Source organism: Silene latifolia, chromosome 2 (assembly GCF_048544455.1).
Source record: "Silene latifolia isolate original U9 population chromosome 2, ASM4854445v1, whole genome shotgun sequence".
Taxonomy (NCBI): domain Eukaryota; kingdom Viridiplantae; phylum Streptophyta; class Magnoliopsida; order Caryophyllales; family Caryophyllaceae; genus Silene; species Silene latifolia.
The window spans coordinates 128,939,361-128,953,556 of NC_133527.1; the positions used below are offsets into that span (position 1 = coordinate 128,939,361).

The window sequence follows — 14,196 nt, forward strand, 5'->3', positions numbered from 1 at the left end:
CTCCAAACAACTAACTGTTGAACTCACCCAAACAGCGAGAGGGCAAAGATGACACATCCTTTCTCACCTCCTTACCACTGTTGAACTCGGTCGACTCGCTCCGTTTTTCCGACGAGTTTACCGGCAATGACGGCGTCGTTTTCATCAGTATCGTCGATACTGCGCTAGGATTTTATCATGAAACATGCATTCGCGAATTCGAGGACCGTTCTTGGTACGGAGCGAAGACAGTTAGAGCTCGACAGACGGCGAGTTTGCCGGAGAGTCTGACGACGGATTGACGGAGGATACATAGAGGGATTTTCAGGCACCGAATTGGTAAAATTGAGATGATACATAGAGGTTAATTGATCGAAAATAAACATTTTTAATAGATATGAGGCATAATTGTTGAAATTAATCGGAAAATTGGTTAAATTGAGAGGACAACATTGTTTTTGGGTGAATTTCGAGATATTTGGGGGAGGTTTTTCTGGGTTTGTAAAGAGGAGCATAGGTGTCCGAGTTTTGACATTCAACTGCCAGCTTTCGTATTTTTATTAATATTAGATTCAATCTTAGCCCTTGGTTTCTTTTAATCTAGTGGCTGAGATTTTCCAAACTCACAACTCACCGTAAGAACCCAACTCACGAGATCCCGCCTCTATATATATGAAAAATTCCATCTTTACAATTATTTCTTAATATAAGTCTCTCTTAATTGTTTTCTTAGTATTAAATTTAGGCCCCGTTTTGTAGTTCGCACAGGGCCCCGAAATTCTTCCAGATCTGCGCACGGGCCTTCCAATTAGCATATATGGTAGGGGGATTCGAAACTCGTGACCTATTATCACGATACCTCAATTTCAACTAGGTAAGACCTTTTTGGTTAAAAATGATAAAAAATAAATAACTAATTTGTCATCCTCTATTTACTAAATGAATGGGCGAAGCTCCAAATTTTTCCGCCTAAACATATTTCCTAAAATAAATTTTAGTTATTTTTAGCATATTCTATAAGTACGGCGCACTATAATACACATAATCTTTCAGATTTATGTCATTTAGTATTTTACATTCTATACAAAATTATCTCCAATATTTTTATAATATAAAAAGGAATTCTTTTTTTTGTTTTGTTTAAAGAATCATACGAAAAAATTCATTGATTATGATGAAAGTTGCGACTAAAAATATATTATCAGTAACATCTTATAAAATAACACCATTAATCTCTCGGTAATAGGAAAACTTTCATCGAAATACTCATTTCATGATTAATACGATTTAGACTTCGATTTTTCAAATCAAAATATAACGACAAGAAACGTAAAAAAAAAAATTAGCTAATTTATATTTCATAAGTATAATATACTAAAAAAAAGTAAAATTTTATATAATTGCACGGAGCTAAACTAGTTGTAGATTACTCAAATTGGCTTGCTTATATCATCTTTTCTTATTTTTGATTTATGTTTAGGAGATACTCCCTCTGTCTCGATCATTTGTTATTTATTATATTTGGCATAAAGATCAAGGAAATGCAAGTGGTATCTAACAAAGTAATATAATATTATTATTTCATCCACTTGCACACTACTTTTTACATATAAAACTTATCAATAATAGAAATAGATAACAATTCACTAATACACCCAAAAATAGAAATAGATAACAAATAACCGGGACGGAGGGAGTACAAAACTTTGTGTAGTTCCTATAACTTTGTTTCCGAAGTCACAACTATATCTCCGTTCATGAAACTATATAACCAATTGTAATGCTCCTGCTTGTGTAGAATTCGAGTTTTATAAACTTTACGAGTTTTTTTTATAAAAAATATGGAGTTTATGAATTTATTCACATAAACATAAAAAAATAAAAAATTAAACAGTCCAATAAAAATATATACTCTCTCCTATTCATAATAACTCTCCTCTTTTAAAAGGGCACACAAATTAGGGGGGGTTATTTTATTTTAAAGTAGGGTTTTTCTAACCTATGCCCACTGGGCATAGGTTAAGAAAGCAAAAAAAAAAAGAATTTAATGATGTCTTTATGGAAAATTGTAATATACAATTACTTTTACTTTTTTTGCCAAGGAAAACATTTAAATCTTTCAATTTTTGCTTTCTTAACCTATGCCCACTGGGCATAGGATAGAAAATCCGTTTAAAGTATTGTGGTGGTGTAAAGTAATTGAAGACGGGGAATGTATTATTGTGTGGTAAGATGATTAAAATAACTATTGTTGTGGGGTAAGGTAATTAAAATAAGATAAAGTATGTGTATTGTGGATATTGTTGTGAGGTGATGTGATTAAAATAAGAATAAAACTTTACTAAATAGAAAAAAGGAAGTGTTATATGAATAGATGAAAAAGAAAATTGGGAGAGTTATTATGAATAGAAGGGAGTATTAGATTATGTTTGTTGCATAATATTATTTGGGGCATAATCACCACCACATAATTCACCGTAGGTTCAATTTAGGAGGGTTTTGTTTGATTCTACGAGGTACTGTCTTTCTCTTATTTTCTCTTGCGTTCATATTTGTTGTTTAACTGTTCTTAAATTTAAATACTGTAGAAATTTAAATAATCTGGATTTAATTATGTTGGTTAATTTGGATTAGTTTTCAATTTGATTTATTTGGAGGGTTTGTGGTAGTGCCTTATAGCTTAATCTGCTCAAATATCAATCATTCTGGAGTTGATTAGTACTCGTATTCGTCAACATTCAAATAAAAGAGCGGTTGAACTCTTCAATGTATATCCTTCTTTCGCGTACCTTTCCCTAAGGCTTAGGTGCCCATCGCATGTAAAACTTGATTTCGATATTAACGTGTTTTAGAAGTTGTAATCTTTTTGACGCGATCATTTGTCTACTTTTTTTTTTTTTTTTTTATTGTTTGTGATGGGTATTTTAATCAAAGGTGATGGGAGGATTTGAGCTTTGGGGTGAAAAATTTTAAGATGGTGAGTTGCTGTCTTATATGTCTTCTACCTTACCTTGCAGGTTTAGCTAGTCATGGATGAGAAGGATGGTGAATTGCTGCCTTATGATGTACTGGTTGAAATTCTATCAAGAATTCCTGCTAAACCCCTTATGCGCTTTAAGTGCGTCTCAAAACGTTGGATTTCCATAATCACAGATCCTGTTTTTGCAGAGTTGCATAATACCCGTTCTTACACTAGACAAGGTGGTGGTGGTGGTGGTGGTGTTTTCGTAACACCTACTTTGAGTACCGACCAGTGCCTCATGTGTATTATTGATATGAAGAAACAACCACTCGAGAGGGTAAGTGTTCTAGAACCCGACATTCCATATGACAATAATAGAACCACAAATATTGTGAATGGCCTCATTTGCTTCTATCACAATAGCTATGAGAAACGATGCATATACCTCTACAATCTAAGCACTCGCGAAAGCATTTCACTTCCTTCAACCCAAGTTGACGATAGTCTAAAGCAATCTTATGATTTTTCCCCTGTCTGTAAATACATCTTCGATCTTACCACTAGTGAAAGACTGAAAGCATTTCACTTCCTTCCAATCAAGTCGAAGATAGTGCCAGGCTTTATTCTGACCGATTTTCAAGGACATGCCTCCTAGGGTTTGACCCCATCAACAAAGAATATAAGGTGCTTCACTATTATTCACAAGGGGAAAATTATAGCATGAAATGTCAACTTTTCACCATTGGTTACCAAAGAAAGGTATGGAGGCCGCTTGACATATCTCATATTCCGGGATTCCATTACTTCAGAAGCAAGGGTGGCTTTTGTATGGACGGGTTCTTGTACTGGACGGAACACAATGTGATGGTTACATTCGATATTGGGCTTGAAACTTTCAAATTAATTCGCTTTCCTGGAGAATATTCATCAAAAGTGATGATAGTTCAAGGTTTTGTTTTTCTAGTCGATGTCGACTCTCATGCTAAGCAGTCCAGCATTTGGTGGAGGCTGAATGAGGATGAAGATACTAGCGAGCAGCATTGGACTAAAGAGGCTCCAGACTCTGTTTATGGGGATTACTTTTTGATAATGTACAACCGTTTTAATCATCTTGGACAAACGTTCCTGGCGCGCTCCACAAATTCCGAGAGTTCAATTATTGACTACTACGATCTAATAGCAGGAAAACACCTGGAGTTCGAAGTAAAAAACACCCGAGGAATTCTAGGAGCGTGTGATTCATTTAGAGTAGCTGAGGTCATTGACAATATTATGCCATTGCGAAACGCCTTATAGTGCAAAAATAATTATAATTTGTGATGGCATTATGTTTATTTTCTAGATATACTTTTATGTTTATAAATTAATTATTTGCGGTGTGTGAAATCTCTATATCATTGTGAATTTTAATGTTTAGGCTTGACAATCAATTTGAGTTCTGGAGCAAAGTTTACGAATGTGAACGAGTTGAATATATCAAATTATCAATCTTGTGTTAGTCGGAACCAAAAATTTGGCTTTGCCACTAGCATTCGATTCTCAGCTGATTCCATATCGTTGTAGGGTGGGTAGTTTCTGGTCATCCGGTGATTTGGTTGGCAATGGCTTGTGCAAGGAGTCGGGTGCTCTAACACCAAAGTCACCACTCTAGAGCACACTGAACTACCGAAGATAATTTTGATGAATGAACTGGATGAGAGAAATAATAAACTGAAACAGAAATCTCCAGAGCTTGAAAGAATTAGTGGTAATTACAATGTAATTCAAATTCTAAGACCTTGGGAGTTAGGACAATGAAAAAATGACTCAAACTAAGATTTCGAGTAACTGTAAATTCGCTTCCTAACTTCTGTTACCCGCACTTTCGGAAAGGGTGTTATCTCTTCATTCTTTAGCTCCTTCCTATCTAATCCGATCACCAAAACAGTGACTTTGCAGAATAGCCGGTGATAAAGAGATTCAAAGGTCTCGTAACGTATAAAAGCAAGCATTAGGTTACGACCATTCACAAACTGAGTACCTTTTTCTGTGATTTCTTATATACACTGCAACAAGATCAATGCAATCAATACAAACAAACTTGTGCTCAAATGTGGGTTGCCTCTGCCCAACTTAAGGAGATGGATGTCCAAAGAGAGACCACGGCGTAACAAATTGCTTGTTTGAGGAAACTATATTAAGCCAAAAGGACACCAAAGCTAATATCCATATGTTCTAATGGATTGAAACTAAACAAGTATCAGGTCCAAAATTATACCCATAAGAATGTTTAATATACAGCCGGGTTGACGGAAAACTGGAAAAGGCAGTTCTAATGGTTTCTCTATAACAATGAGCTCCTAATCAATCAATCATTATTGAAGGACCGTTTTGCAAGAACGCCACTGCAGTACGATGAATGAACTGTGCAACTGTGGCAAACACATTAAACCATCATATCATTCTTCCTCCAATTCCTCGTCATCAAATTCATCATCGATTTCCCACTCGTCATCCTCCTCACCTTCAGAAAAAGCCGAAAACCTCCCACCATCAACACCATCCTTCTCAAAACTCGACATGGAAAACAACTCATCATCATTATTCCCCCAATCAATGTCTCCCTCAACTCTCCTCTTAGCCACCAAATCCTTATCACTCACCTCCCCTTTCTCCACCTCACTCCACGACACCCACAAATCCGCATACCTCCCCAAAGCCCTATCCATATCACCCACCACAACAGTCCCCAAATTCGCCTCCCTTGCCTTCCTAATCATCTCCCTAAAATCAGAATCATCTGAAACCAAAACCAACCAATCAATCCCCCTACTCATACTATGCATCATTTGCCTCTTCAATGCCCAATCCGCCGCCTGTGGCTTATCCTCAACCGTTTTAACAAACACTCCAGCTCGCCTCAACTCTCTATCCAAACCATACCCAACTTTCGGCTTAATCAATTCCCTCGCCGCTTCCTCAAACTTACCCCCTTTCTCTAAATACCTCTCTTTAAACTTTTGTCTTTTCTTACCCTTCAATTGCCTCATCCTACTCAACTTCTTCTGCCTTTCCCTCTCATGTAATTGCTTAAAATGTTTCTTCAAATCTAAATTAGTCTTACACTTCCTACCACACACTTTACAAGTATAAGCTTGAGACGGAACACTAACTCCTTTCCTCTCTAAAAAGTCCAACCGCCGCCTTTCTCGCCTTTCGTCCATCACCCAGGTCGGCAAATGCGAGAAAGCGTGGCGGTTGGCATAAGCCGAAATCTCTACCACCTCTCCCAACCTAGAGGCCGCCGTCCGCAGCGAGACGGCGGCTTCATAAGGTGGACCCCTAGGAGGTTTATTGTCTAAGTCCCATAACACAACTACCTTATTTTGTTTAGGGATGTAAATGCCATGCTTATTTTGGACCATATCAATGTCATACGAATTTGGGTTGTTATGGTAGGGTGTTTGGCATTGAATTGAGGTGACATTTTTTGTGGGTTTTGGATTGAACGAGATGAAATATTTTTTGGGTTTAATTTGAAAAATAGAAACAGGAATTGTTGTTGAAAGTCGTGGAATTTGGAAAGTTGATGGTGGAATTTGGAGTGGTATTATCATTTGGTATGATTTTGGATTTCTGGTGTTTAACCATAAACTCAATTAAGTAAGAATTTCATGAATTTGCTAAATTTTGATTTTAGGAAAAGAGTAAAATAAACAATCCAAGTTGCTAAACAAGCTTAATAATTGAAAGGAATTGAATAACTTACCAATTATTGGTATGATTATTGTGCTCGAAATCAGAGAAACAAAGGGTTGAAGTTTAGTTGGCTGAATAGAGTAGATTTGGCAATAAATGGTAGGTGAAATTAGAAAGATGAAAACACAAGAAAGAAGATGGAGGGAAGAGATAGAGAGTATGAGATGAAGTTTGGGAAGTGGTTCGGTACAGTTTGATTTGGAATAGTAAGTCCATTAAACCCGTGTAAAGTTGCACGGATATATATAGACATTTTAAGAAATTATGTTACTAATACTCCCTCCGTACCACATCAAAAGTAACGTATAAAAAAATGGAGTATTTAAGAAAAAAAGAAAAAAGTAATGGTAAAGAGGGAAAAATAGGTGGGGGTATGTGACACGCCTAAAATATCGCACTAAAAGACGGCCAAATTAACAATTTATATACCACTAAACACACTAATTAGCACTAATTATAAACTAGTAAAATAGCAAGCAAGTAGACCTGTCAAACGGGTCGGGCGGGTCGGGTCCCGGGTCGGGTCATACGGGTCGGGTCAGAATACGGGTCGGGTCGAATACGGGTCGGGTCAGATACGGGTCGGGTCAGATACGGGTCGGGTCATACGGGTCGCGGGTCGGGTTAGGGTCAGAATACTGGTCAAGAAATAATTTCTAACGTCTTTTTTAAATGATTTTTTTAATTAAAAAAATATTTTTTTAAAATGTAAATCATATTTAAAATTAATATTTTAATCATATTCAACGTTTACATTAATTATATTGACATAAATATTAAAATAAAGTTTTTTTAATAATTATTTTATTATTAAATATTATAAAAGTTATATAAAATTAACTTTTTAGTTGTTTTTGTAATTTTAAGTAATAAAAAAATACATTTTTAACTATTTTTTCAAATATAATATATAAATATTAATATTTTAATAAAATTCTTGATTTACCTTTGACCCAACGGGTCGACCAGTTCGGGTCGGGTCTCGACCCTAAAATAACGGGTCATTTCGGGTTCGGGTCAAACGGGTCGCGGGTCGAAAAAAACGGGTTTGTAACCCTACAAAAACGGGTCGGGTCGGGTCGGGTCGGGTTTTCGGGTCGGGTCGAATTTTGACAGGTCTACAAGCAAGGGATCGAACCCAAGAGAAGGTGGGTTTTGCAATAGTGTAATTAAAGAACAATTAGAACAATTGTGACACAAATAACAACAAACATATAAAAAAGGGGGGGTTTTTGGGTTGAGTTTTCAATTGTAACAAAAACAAGGCAATTTCAAACAAGAGTGCTATGCAAGTAAACAATTAATCAAGATGGTTCAAGGATGGAAATTTATCAATTTGAGAAAGACTTAACCCGACCCAAAGTTTGGCACTTTAGTTGACGAAACCCTTCAATCAATCCTTCAATTATATATTATCACTCTATTGTGAAGATTAATCTTCTAAATCTCCTAAATAATGGCCAAATGACAAGGAAATCACACTTAATCAAATAACCCAACTTATCAATTCTACCAAGTAGAAATCACATACATTGGTCAAATTAACAAGAAGATATGAGTACAAGAGATTCAATAGAGGTAATTAGACACAATGAAATCACAATTAATGCCTAATTACAAGTTAATCCTTTACTTGCTAATTAAGCCAAGAAGAAATCACATTCATTAGCATAATAACAAGGTGTTGCAAAGATGGAATTGCAAGGAAATCACACTTAACAATCCCAACAACAATAAATTAAGGAACTTGATTAATTAAGCAACAAGGAAATCACATTTAATTACTCAATATAAACAAGGATTCCAAAATTCAAACAATAAACACAAAAGGATTAACAATGATAATGAAATTAAAAGAAGGATTAAAGAGTCTTACAACCAAAAGATTAAACCTTGAGTCGGATTAAGATAGGAGATTAGTTCTCCATAAGTAGATCTAATACCCAATTCAAAAGATGAAATTATCCCCAAATTACAACCTTGATTAATAAAAGTGACAAAAGATGATTAACCTAACTGAAAACATTGTATTTATAGTCCCTCGTAACCTAGCAATTAGTGGGCTTAATAAGAGGGAAGGCCCGTAACAAAAACGCTAACAAAACCATCAAACCCAGAAAACTCGCACCGTGCGTGCGAGTTCTCAGGCTGAAAAACTCGCACGGTGCGAGTTTGCTCCTGGAGTCCGCCTTTCTTTCGTGATTCCTTTGCTCCTTTGGAAGGCCTCCTTGGTGCGTTTCTTCAAGCCTATTCTTGGCTTTTCCTTGGACATTCCTCTTCTATCTATTGGCTTCTTGATCTCTACTTGAACCATGCTAAATGGCAAAGCACTCGGAATTGGTCAAACAATGTAAAAATCGTCACAAACCACCCCTAAATGTTACCAAATGAGCTCAAAATAGGGCCAATATGTAGTAGAAATGGGAGCTCATCAAACACCCCACACTTAGCCCTTTGCTCGTCCCGAGCAAACTAGAATAAAACTACTCACCACCTAGGCCAAGAAGTATGGGCACTCCTAATCCCCTCTCTTCACCTCACTTCTTCCTTCTTATATCATCCCTCAACTAAGCTCATGGTCACTTTCCTTCATAGCTCCAATAAATGACTAAGTGACCCAAAAACCACCAATATGAACCTCTCTTCTCTCACGCCCCTTCCTTATGTCATCCCTCAACTAAGATGGTCCTAAGTCCACCAATTCCTTCATGCATCCTTCCCAAAACTCAACACTTCCCCCTTATTACTCCACTTGGTAAAACAAGGCCACCATGGTCACTAAAGCCTCTCCTTTCAACCAATTTGGAAACCTCAAAACACCTCCATCCTCAACAATTCACCACAACTCATCAATCAAAACACAACTTTCCAACAAAGATAATACAAGTCACCACAATCCCATGCTTCAAGTATGCCAAGCACTAGTAACAAAGTAAGCTTCCACATCCCCCTCCTAGCCTTGGCACACTTCTAACCTACCCTTCCAACCTTCTTTGACACCTCCACTTATGTCACCAACGCCATGTAGGAAGTAGTAAAAATATGTGATAAGACTTGAGAGTTTCAATCATTTTTCATTTTGCCTAAATCTCTCATTTTGCCTAAACCGCCCGCCCTTGCGGGTTTTCGGTTTAGCATTTTCCTCACTTCTACTCTCGTGGCTCGCACTCTTTTCTTCATTTTGCCCGGAGCGCCCTTTCGGGTTTTCACTCCGGCCTCGGCCACTTTCCCATTTTTGCCTAGGATGCCCTTTCGGGTTTTCATCCTAGTCGGGTTTGTTTTTCTTTTTCTTTCTTTTTCTTTTTCGTTTTTCTGTTTTTTTTTTTTTTTTTTTTAAAAAAAAAAATTTGAAATACAATGCATGGAATTGAAATATATCACAATATATACATGATACCAACTCATGTCCACCCCACACTTAAATCTTCACTTTGTCCCCAAAGTGTGAGGTAAACACTACACCTAAACTCACTCAAGAGTGTGAGCTCGAGGCACCTCCATAGTCGGGAGGTCCTCCTCTTCTCCTTGCTTCTCTTCTTCTTCTCATCCTCGCCCTTTCGGCGTTTGTCTCCTCAACCTTAGCCGCATTGTACCCTTCATATTGGGTGGGGAATTGTTGCATGAATTGAGCATTCATTGCGGCCACCATATCAAAAGTTGCGTTTGAAGTATAACGCATCTCTTCCAAGTCTTCTTGATAATGGTGGTAGCGGTTTTCGGTGATTCCTCACCGAGCATTCTCCGTGAGTTGTATTTGGGAGAGGGTAGATTCAATGCTTGAGACACGGTTGGTAATGTTGGTTTGCCATGATTGGAAAGCCGGGTAGTCGAATTGATTGCCCGGAAAAGGATATTGTGGTTGTTGTTGTGGCATATGGGGAGGAGTGAAATGTGGCTCATCAAAGGGGGCATTATGCATGGGTTCATCAAATGGTGCATCATGAGGCATGTCACTAAAAGTCAAAGCCTCCCCCACTTGCGGTTGCTCTCCTCCCTCATCCTCTTCCGGCTCAACTACTTGGGCTCTATCAACCCAAAGGTACACAAAATCATCATCGGGGGGCATGTAGAAATCTTTCGCACTCCCGCAACCCAAGGGTGGTAAGTTGGAGGAACGGGGTAAATACATATAATGCTTGGAATATTGCCCACCCATGCACCAAATGACTAAGGGGGCTACTTTGTCAACCACCTCAATCACTTTTGAGTGCTTCAAGTAATGGTAGTCTATGAGACCACTACCATCAAGAGGGTAAGCATTGGGTGGGAATGACACACCCATCTTTTTCACGATCAAATCGATCATGCCCCCGATATAAATGGTTCCCTTGGGGTTCTTTTGAAGTTCAAGGCACCCACTTATAAACAAGTCCACCCAATCCGGCACTCCCCTCCCTTCCGGGGTCATTGACCAAAGAATTTGTATTTGATGGTATTGCATTTTGGTGGGTTCGGTCATGACCAAGAAATTTGTGTTTATGTGACGGCTAAGGAGGCGTAAGACCGGGTTGGGGATGGTGGTATTCTTTGAGTTCCCGTGGCGTAAGTCACCCGTAATATCGTTCCAAAATGTACTCATCAATGCTTTATCAAGTTTTTCCTTCACGGGGGCCTTGGTGATATGTAAGGCCTCACGAACCTCATCATATGTCAATGTATGGGTGAGGCGGCATGCCCGGAATTTGATTCCCGGGACCTTGTCCCTCCCCAATTTTACTTTTTCCAACGATGACAAAAACTCATAGGTGACACCCCTTCGGGTGGGTGCGGCAACATGAATATAGGCCTCAAGTCCGACCTTTTCTAAAAGCATACGAGTTATGGGAAGCATTCCCAACTCGATAAGAAGGTTTTCATCAAGGAATTTTGTTTGTGCCACGATAGACACCGAGGCAAACTTCCTCCAATTTGAGAGGGCCTTGTCTCGGAGGCCCTCCTTTCCCGAATACTCACTTTCATCATAATTCGCGGCTCCCTTGGATCCTTTCGAGGAGGAAGCCGCAGTTTCTTTTCCTTTTCCCATAGTAGAACAAGTAGAATCTCAGAAAAACACAATTTTTGAACAAAGTTTTGGGTGAGGCAAATGATCAAACACCTAATATGCACTACAAGAAATGTTGTGCTAATTAGCTATTTGCTAGGAAAGAAACACCTCACTAGTTAAAGGGTTGTTTTAAGGACAATAACAACACAAATAGACAACCAATTTTCGAATTTTGAAGAACACAAATTCGAATTTTAGTGAAATAGAATTGACAAGGAGAAGAATAAGGTGTTATACCTCCCTTTGATCCTTGCTTGAGTTGTTTGGTGAAGAATGCTAACCCAAATTGCTCAAAGTCGTCCCTTAAAACTGATTTGCACCCCCAAATCTTCAACTTCTTCAATTCGTCCAAACCCTAGCTCGAAAATGATGATGATTCCTCGGATTTTTGCAATTTACCTTACCCAAATCGATGTTGGGAGATGAAAGTTGATGAAACTTGAAGGTAAATTGATTGATTTGGGTGATTTGAGAAGGATTTAGGTTGGTGATTTTGGGTGTTTAGGGTTATAGTGAAGGAGAGAGGTAGAGTTAGGAGAATTGGGGAAGAACAATGAGTGTGTCGTGCGAAATTGGAGCTGATATGCACGAATCACCCAAAACTCGCACGGTGCGAGAAAAGCATCCAGGAAAGTCGCACCGTGCGAGTTTGCTGCTGGAAGTTGCTTTTTTGTTGATTAATTCTCCACTTTAACCAATCCTTTTACCCATCATTCTTCCTTCTTTTCTTCACCTATACCATTGAGTTGATATCCTATCACTAAAACACACATTAAACCATTCTAATATGCCAAAAACATTAGTGAAAATGCGAATGATTTAATTTATTAAGCAAGAATTAAAGGATGCAATTAATTTAAACATGCAAAATGCAATATAAACAATGCAATGCGGAATTTAAATAAGCAAGGGAAAGAAATATTTACAAACTTTTGCCGTTTATTTAACGTCGATGGCTCGACAAAGTTGCACTTTCATCAATTTGAGTAGATTGGATCAACAAGATGGAGTGTTTCCACTTCACCCACTTCAATTCCTTCATGATAATGCTTTAGCCTTTGCCCATTCACTTTCAAAACTTTCCCGGTCTTCAAACACTTGATTTCTATTGCTCCATGTTGAAAAACTTTCACCACTTCATACGGTCCCATCCATCGAGACCTCAATTTCCCGGAGAAAAGTCTAAGTCGATTTTGGAAAAGTAAGACTTTCTCTCCCACTTGGAACACTCTTCTTGAAATCATATTATCATGCCATGCTCTTGTTCTTGCCTTGTAAATGGAAGCATTCTCATAAGCATCATTCCGGATTTCTTCCAACTCTTGTAGTTGAAGTTTCCTATGAAATCCCGCTTCATCCAATTGCAAATTGAAGGATTTAACCGCCCAATAGGCTCGATGCTAAACCTCCACGGGTAGATGACATGATTTCCCAAAAAGTAAGCGGTAAGGTGACATCCCGATTGGCGTTTTGTAAGCCGTGCGATAGGCCCACAAGGCATCATCTAACCTCAAGCTCCAATCCTTGCGGTCGGGATTCACCGTCTTCTCAAGGATAGCCTTAATCTCCCTATTAGAAACCTCGGCTTGACCGTTGGTTTGAGGGTGATAGGCGGTTGAGACCTTATGAAGTACCCCATACTTTTTGAGAAGAGCTCCAATGGCTTTGTTGCAAAAGTGAGTACCCCGGTCGCTTATCAAAGCTTTTGGAAAACCAAATCGAGAAAAGATGTTGGTTTTGATGAATTCTCCAACTACCTTTGCATCATCGGTCTTGGTGGCCTTAGCCTCCACCCACTTGGAGACATAATCCACCGCCAAAAGTATATAAACATTCCCACAAGAGGCGGGAAAGGGTCCCATGAAGTCAATACCCCACACATCAAATATTTCACAATAGATCATGGGTGTTTGGGGCATTTCTCCTCTTTTTGAAATATTACCAACTCTTTGGCATCTATCGCATGTCTTCACCATGGCATGAGCATCTCGGAATAATGTGGGCCAAAAGAAACCGCTTTCCAACACCTTTCTAGCCGTTTTCTTGGCTCCAAAATGCCCGCCACAAGCATATTCGTGACTAAACCGGAGAATTGACATGATTTCGGTGTCCGACACACACCTCCTTATCACTTGATCGGCACAAAATTTCCACAAATAAGGATCATCCCACACATAGTACTTGGAATCACTCTTGATTTTGTCTCTTTGATGTCGAGTCAAACCCGGTGGAAATTTGCCCAAGACCAAGTAATTCACGATATGTGCATACCAAGGTTCGGTAGACATCAAGGCAAGAAGGGCTTCATCCGGGAAGGTCTCCTTTATTGAGCTTTGTGGTACCAAGGAGTCTTCTTGGATGATTCTACTAAGATGATCCGCCACCGTGTTGGTGGAGCCTTTCTTGTCCTTGAGTTCAACGTCAAACTCACTCAAGAGTAGTACCCATCTCATCAAACGGGGCTTGGATTCTT

General features: G+C 38.5%; 1 protein-coding gene and 1 long non-coding RNA gene across 2 annotated transcripts; one reads left to right on the forward strand and one right to left on the reverse strand.

Moving 5' to 3' along the window:
* The first annotated feature begins 2,406 nt into the window (after window positions 1–2,406).
* On the forward strand, window positions 2,407–4,413 carry LOC141642971 (uncharacterized). The gene is made up of 2 exons (XR_012543565.1): window positions 2,407–2,495; window positions 2,997–4,413. It is a non-coding gene; the product is annotated as an uncharacterized LOC141642971 (long non-coding RNA).
* Window positions 4,414–4,652: 239 nt separating this feature from the next.
* On the reverse strand, window positions 4,653–6,887 carry LOC141642970 (uncharacterized). The gene has a single exon (XM_074451969.1). It carries the CDS (start codon window positions 6,535–6,537, stop codon window positions 5,380–5,382), a length of 1,158 nt encoding a protein of 385 aa, XP_074308070.1. The 5' UTR covers window positions 6,538–6,887; the 3' UTR covers window positions 4,653–5,379.
* Between the last annotated feature and the right edge of the window lie 7,309 nt (window positions 6,888–14,196).

Coding starts and splice junctions, on each gene's coding strand:
- LOC141642970 (XM_074451969.1), bottom strand. CDS start 6,537: ATGATAATACCACTCCAAATTCCACCATCAACTTTCCAAATTCCACGA.